The sequence below is a fragment of the Capricornis sumatraensis genome, chromosome X (genome assembly GCF_032405125.1).
Source record: "Capricornis sumatraensis isolate serow.1 chromosome X, serow.2, whole genome shotgun sequence".
Classification (NCBI taxonomy): Eukaryota; Metazoa; Chordata; class Mammalia; order Artiodactyla; family Bovidae; genus Capricornis; species Capricornis sumatraensis.
This window is the reverse complement of record NC_091092.1, coordinates 113,826,965-113,834,067: the sequence shown is the minus strand read 5'-3', so window position 1 is coordinate 113,834,067 and position 7,103 is coordinate 113,826,965. Positions and strand designations below refer to the sequence as shown.

General features: G+C 47.1%; 1 protein-coding gene across 1 annotated transcript; it reads left to right on the top strand.

Moving 5' to 3' along the window:
* Positions 1-1,307: 1,307 nt before the first annotated feature.
* On the top strand, positions 1,308-2,234 carry LOC138071992 (melanoma-associated antigen B1-like). Its single transcript, XM_068963349.1, has one exon. It carries the CDS (start codon positions 1,308-1,310, stop codon positions 2,232-2,234), a length of 927 nt encoding a protein of 308 aa, XP_068819450.1.
* The last annotated feature ends 4,869 nt before the right edge of the window (positions 2,235-7,103 follow it).

Genomic DNA, 7,103 nt, shown 5'->3' with positions numbered 1-7,103 from the left:
GATGTCACCCCTCACTTCCAGCCCCAGGAACTCAGGGAGATGTGGGCCTTGATCTGAGGCCAGAAGACTCAGGGTGGACTAAGAGAGGAGCATAGATCCCATCCAGGTGAGGACGGCCAGCAATGATGGAACAGTGGAGTCCCAGAGAGTCCAGCCCCTGCTGCCATCCCAGGGAGGTCAGGGACAGGGGTGACAGGAGGTGGCTCACACTTTCTTTCACCTTGGGAACCTCAGTGTGCTCAGGTCAGCAGAGGGAGAATTTCTAACATTTGCCAGGACTCACGGAGAAGATGCTGAGGACTGTGGGAAACTCCCAGAATTCCTCTCACTGTCACTCCTTGGTGCCCCCAGGCATACATGGCAGGCAGAAGTGTGCCTCACTCACAGCTAACAGGGAAGTGAGTGCCTTAGTCTAATGGGTCAGCAGAGGAAGGAATCTTAGACTCTTTGAGTAAAATCTGGGGACCCATTACAGGGCCTCAGCCTCCTGCTGCAGCTCTCCAGGCCCCAGAGACCATGGGTGGTAAGGCCAGGTAGGGCCACCCTGGCTTCCCCCATTCGATCTCAGGGAGCTGTTGGCCTTGCTGTGAGGAAAGGTCCTCAAGCCAGGAGAGAAAGGAGCCCCCAGATCCTCCCAGGAGTCAAAGTGGGGACTGCGAATTTGGACTGAAGGTAGCACACTCCCCCTTCCAGCTAATCAAATGAACGCTAGAGTCTTGCCTGATCCTCCTCATTTCTTTGTGTCATTTCTAAGGGAGCTGAGGTTCTTCACCTGAAGGGGCGGCACCAGAGGCAGGAGGGAGGGGCCCACGGCCTTGGTGTTGACAAGATGAGGACCCTGAATGGTGGAGAACCGAGTTCAGGACAGAGCAGGCCCCAGAACTGCCAGTGCCATCCACCCCTAGTGTCCATGACTCAGTTCCTTCTCATGGGTCCCAGGGAGCTTTGAGGCATCACCTTTCAAGTGGCACATGGCAGGGGTCCCGGCCCCACTAAGAGCTGATGTGACAGTTGTGTGTGTGAATGAAGGGACCCAGAGGGGGCCCCACTCCCAGGCTCTGCTGTCCCTGGAGGCAGCCACAGGCAGGCTGAGGCTGGCGCGCGCTCACTTCTTACACCGGGTTCTCAGGGGATAGGCTGACCAAGAACAAGAGGCCAGCGGTTCCTGGAGCAGGGCTCTCCAGGAAACGGGCAGAGCAGCCTTCCCTCCATGCTGAAGGAGCTCATCCACTCATCTTCCCTTCTCCAGGTGCCAGCATCACCTACTTGCCTGCCTGCTCCCCTGCCTGCTGTGCCTGCTGATAGTCATGCCTCGGGGGCAGAAGAGCAAGCGCCGTGCGCGTGAGAAACGCCGCCAGGCACGCATGGAGACCAAGGATCTCGGGGATGCTCAGGCTGCTGCCTCCCCCGCCCCTACTTCTGGGAGTGCGCCCCCGGGCCCCCCCACTGCTGATGCAGGCCAGAAGCCTCAGGGAGCTGAAGCCACTAGCTCTCCTGTTGCAGAGGCTTCACCCCCAAGATCTAAAGCACGTGGCAGGCGCCAAGTTAAGGAACATAAAAATTCTTCCCAGGCCTCAGCCTCTGCTAAGACCGCTCCTCCAGATCCTCTGACCAAGAAGGCAGTGGTGTTGATACATTTCCTGCTTGAGAAGTTTAAGATGAAAGAGCCCATTAGGAGGGTAGATATGCTGAAGCTTTTTCACAAAAGGTACAAGACACGCTTCCCCGAGATCTTCAGGAGAGCAGCTGAGTGCATGGAGCTGGCCTTTGGCCTTGAATTGAAGGAAGTCAAGCCGAATGGTTACTCCTATACCCTGGTCAGCAAGATAGGCCTTGTTAGTGATGAGGTGCTGAGCAGCAGCTGTGAGCTGCCGAAGAATGGGCTTTTGATGCCTCTGCTGAGCGTGATCTACCTGAATGGCAACCGCGCCTCTGAGGCTGATGTCTGGGAGTTCCTGAATGTTCTGGGCATCTATGATGGAAAGCAGCATGTAATCTTTGGGGATCCCAGGAAGCTCATCACGGAAGAATGGGTGCAGCAGAATTACCTGGTGTATCGTCAGATTCCCGACAGTGATCCCCTGAGCTATGAGTTCTTGTGGGGCTCAAGAGCCTACACTGAAACCAGCAAGATGAAGGTGCTGGAGTTTTTGGCCAAGATCAATAGTACCATCCCCGGTGCTTTCCCATTCCATTATGCAGAAGCTTTGAGAGAAGAGGAAAAGAGATCCTGAGGCAGATCTCTAGTTAGATCTCATGCTGCTGCCAGGGCCACTGCCCGCTCCAGGTTCCCACCCAGAGATCCGTCCAGTGCCCAGTGAGTTCTCAGGCAGCTTCTTCACTTCGTTTGACCGATACTGCCAACCTTTTAAGAAGTGAGAGGCTAAAGTAGGCCTGGAAAAGTCATAATATGTATTTTCTTTGTGTTCCTGTTTTACCCCGTTACCTTTCAAATGTTGTTTCGTGTTCTAGAATGTTTGTTTAGATTCAGAATCCAAGTTTACAAATGACAGTTTTGTTATTATCTGTCAGATCTAAGAGTAAGAGTTTTGGCACTGTGTAGTAGAATTCAGAAAATTCTTCATCTTTTTTGGATCCAGAACAAGATAACATAGCTTTGGAATAGGAATTTTCTTGGGAATGTGAAAGAATGTTGTTGTTTTAAAACAGATGAAAATCAAGTAAGCTGTAGTCAAGTTTTGATTTATGTTATTCACCTTCGTCTTAACATTCAGTAGTACCTTTAGCGATACACTTAGATGTTGTTAGTTTATTCAAGAATGCCAATAAAAATAATAAGAAACTACATTCCTTGCTTGGTGGCTCCTTTATGCCCATCTTTACTTGAGCATCTGCTCTTCAGAAGCTTCTGTGCTGGTGAGGGTGATGCAAAGATAAAGGAGACCCTGCACCTGCCTGTAGATGTCTTGAGTATATGAGCAGTGATTCCATAAGGAAGGTGACCAAAAGCAGGGAGGATGCTGGGGAGGGAGTTGGGATGAGAGCAGTGAGGTATAAGTTCTCTCAGCCTTTATTCTCTTAAACCAAAACTTTGAGGTTTGGTATTTTGGCCAAGGTCAATGGTAACATCCCCAGTGCCTGCCCACCCCATTATGAAGAGGCTCTGAGAGATGATGACGAGAGAGCCCGAGCTGCAGTCAGGGTTTGTAGTCGTGCCAAGGCCAGTGTGTGCTCCAAAGTCATGTCTAGCAGTCCCTCCAGCCCCTAGTGAGGTCTGAGGCAACTGTTTCACTGTGTTCCACCAACACTCCCAACCTTTTAAGTTGTGGGAGGCTAAGGTGGGGCTGGAAAGCTAATCATAATCTCCCATCTTTGCGTTCTTGTTCCTTCTTGGGAGGTCATTTTAAATTGGCTGCGTGGTGGGCTGGATGAATCTGTGATAATGGTGAGCTGGGCCCAGACCCCTAGATGGTGGGCCTCAGGTTTGGGAGGCTGAAACTGAAATGAGAAGCTGCCCTGAACAGTTACCCTGAGATTGTGAGTCAAGCAGAGGGAATCTCCGCCTGTGGGAAAGAACAGAAGGTGTCCAGTGCTCCTGCCCCAGTGCAGGTGAACACAGTCCACAAACCAGGTGTTTGATGCGTATTATTGTCACCTTTGTGATGGGATGTGGAGACCTCACTGTGCTGGCACTCTGGGCCCTGAACGGAAGGAGCCCCAGCACACTCCAAACATGAGGGTATCTCGAGTGTAATCCAGTAGACCTGCTGGGCGGGGCTAGATTTTAGTGGTGGTGAAATACATGAAAATCAGGGTGTTTTGTCGGGAGGGCTTTGGGAGGCAGGGCAGTTACTGGTCCTTGACGTAAATTCTATAAGTTTTTGCGTTGCATCCTGGTAAAACGCTTGCCTCTAAATTTACTTAGGGTTACTTGTTTAGTTGCTAAGTCATGTCTGACTCATTGTGGCCCCATGGAGTAGCCTGGCAGGCTCCTCTGTCCATGGAACTTTCCAGGCAAGAATACTGGAGTGGACTGCCAATTCACAACCCAGATTGCCAGTCTTCACAACCCAGGGACTGAACTGACATCTCCTGATTGTCAGGTAGATTCTTTACCACTGAGGCACCTGGGAAGCCCTACCGTTTCTTGCTAAGCAGCAGTTTGATTGACTTAGCTTTCTTTGTTTAGAAGACCACATAGTCTCTAGTTTCTCCTGGATGAAGAAAAATTTCCATAGATGAAGGTAGAAATTCCCATAGATTGTCTTTCTGGTATGAAAATAAGTGTCATAAGACCTAAACATTGCCAGCTGCAGTGCCAGGTGCTGTACACAAGCTATATATGTTCTGATACTTCTGTAAGACAAGGCTTATCAAATTCACTTAGCAGACAAAGAACTTCTATTCTCCAAGCTGATAAAGTGACAGAACTGAGTGTAGAGCCTGGTCTGAATTGCGCTCGAGTCCATAATGTTTCACTCCTCCCAGTCTGAGGCTGACATTTTGTCAATTCATTTCTCTTCACACTGCCTGGCCACAATCCCCCTCGCTATAGGGGGATCCGAGAGCGCTCCTGTGGGGTCCGAGAGCCATTATGGAAACCAGCAAGGTGAAAGTCCTGGAGTTTTTGGCCAAGGTCAACTATACTGTCCCCACTGCATTCCTGCCCCTATTGTGAGGTGACTTGGAGAGAGGAAGTAGAGAGCACCGGGGCCAGAGCTGCAGCTGCATTTCTCCCTGGGCGGCGATGGCCCTTCTGTGGCCAGTGCCTACTCCATGGCTGCATCTGGCCACTCAATCTCACCTCTAGTGTGGTATGAATCCGTTCTTTACTTTGTGATCAGAAAAGCCTGTCAACCTGTGTTCCTGATATGCATCAATAACTTTTCAACTTACCCTTTTCTTGCAGGGGGTGAGGCAGTAATTTTCAAGTGATTTTCTTTTCAGTAGAAAGTTTATTTAGATTCAAAACATAAGCTTATGAATGACACGGCTCACACATTTATTGCTGTTTACCAGATTTAGAAATAAGAATTTCGCTTTCTGAAATACAAACTGAAAAATTTTAAATCATCTGTGTGATCCAGAGCAAGATTACATGGCATTGGAATAGGGGTATCCTTGGTAATGTAAAAAACCCCACACTAAGATAGGATAAGAAGAGAACAAAATTTTAAAGTGATTCAGTTCCAGGTCTAGCTTACTGTATTCAGTCTCTCATTCCTAAATTTCAAAGATATATACCTTTTAAATTTAGAAGCATATGTAACTTGCATTTAGGATATACTTAAATTATTAAAGAAAATGTGAGTTTATGAAAATGTAAATTGATTCAGCCACTATGGAAAACAGTATGCTGGTGCTAAGTCACTTCAGTCGTGTCTGACTCTGTGCGACCCCATAGACGGCAGCCCACCAGGCTCCCTTGTCCCTGGGATTCTCCAGGCAAGAACACTGGAGTGGCTTGCCATTTCCTTCTCCAATGCATGAAAGTGAAAAGTGAAAGTGAACTCACTCAGTCGTGTCCGACCCTCAGTGACCCCATGGACTGCAGCCTCCCAGGCTCCTCCATCCATGGGATTTTCTAGGCAAGAGTACTGGAGTGGGGTGCCATTGCCTTCTCCAGGAAAACAGTATAGATGCTCATAAAAAAAATTGAAGATAGAACTACCATGTGATCTGGCAACTCTACTCCTGGAAATTTAGCTGAAAGAAATGAAGCCAACACCTGGAAAAGATATCTGAACCCCCCCCCCCATGTTCGTTGAAACATTATTTACCATAATCAAATTATGAAAACAACATAACTGTCCATTAATGGATGAATGGATAAAGAGAATGTCACATAGACACACACAGACACACACAAACACTCATCCTCACTCAGATATTATTTAGCCAATAAAAGAAAAAAAGGAAATCTGGCCATTTGCAGTAACACTGATGCACCTTGAGGGCATTATGCTAAGTGAAATAAGTCAGACAAAGACAAATACTATATAATCTCACTTATATGTGAAAATTTTTGAAAAATGAACTCACAGAGAATAGATTGGTGGTTGCCGCAAGTGGGGGTTGGAGGATGGATTAAATGGGTATAAGTGGCCAAACGGCATAAACTTTCACAACTTTCACTTGCAAAATAAAGAAGCCCTAGGGATATTATATACAGGATGGTGACTGTAGTCAATCGTTGTTAAGTCACCAAGTGGTTTCCTACTCTCTGCAACCCTATGGATTGTAGCTTGCCAGCCTCCTCTGTCTGAGGAATTTTCCATGCAAGGATACTGGATTCAGTTGCCATGTCCTTCTCCAGGGGATCTTCCTGACCCAGGAATCAAACCCTCATCTCTGCATCAACAGGCAGATTCTTTACTGCTGAGCCACCAGAGAACCCCATAGTTAATAATACTGTATAGTATATGTGAAAGTTCCTGAGAGAATAGATTTTTTTAAAGTGAGGTATAGTTGATGTGGGCTTCCCTGGTGGCTCAGATGGCAAAGAATCTGCGTGAAAGGCAGGAGACCTGGGTTCAATCCCTGGGTCAGGAAGATCCCCTGAAGAAGGGAATGGTTACCCACTCCAGTATTCTTGCCTGGAGAATTCATGGACAAAGCAACCTGGTATGCTACAGTCTGTGTGGTCAAAAAGAGTTGGACAAGACTGAGCAACTAATACTTTCACTTCATTTTCATAGTTGATGTACAATATTTTATAAATTACAGATGAATAACAAAGTGATTCCCAGTTTTTAAAGGTTATGTTCCATTTACAGTTATTACAAAATATTGGCGATATTCCCTTTGTTGTACAATATATCCTTGTTGCTTATTGTATACATATTAGTTTGCACCTCTTAATCTTCTGTCCCTGACCTTCCCCTCCTGCTTGCCACTCCCCACTGCTAACCACTAGCTTGTTCTCTGTATCTGTGAGTCTGCTTCATTTCCCAGGTCTGTTTTATTTTTTAAATTCTCCGTGTCAGTGGTATCATACAGCATTTGTCTTCCTCTGTCTCACTTATTTCATTAATACCATCCAACTATTTACTGATTAATAGCATAATACCCTCCAACTCCATACATGTTGTTGAAAAATTGCAAAACGTCATTCTTTTTAATGACTGAGTAATATTCCATTA

Bases quoted from the DNA above. Each gene is read 5' to 3' on its own strand.
- LOC138071992 (XM_068963349.1), top strand. From the start codon at position 1,308: ATGCCTCGGGGGCAGAAGAGCAAGCGCCGTGCGCGTGAGAAACGCCGC.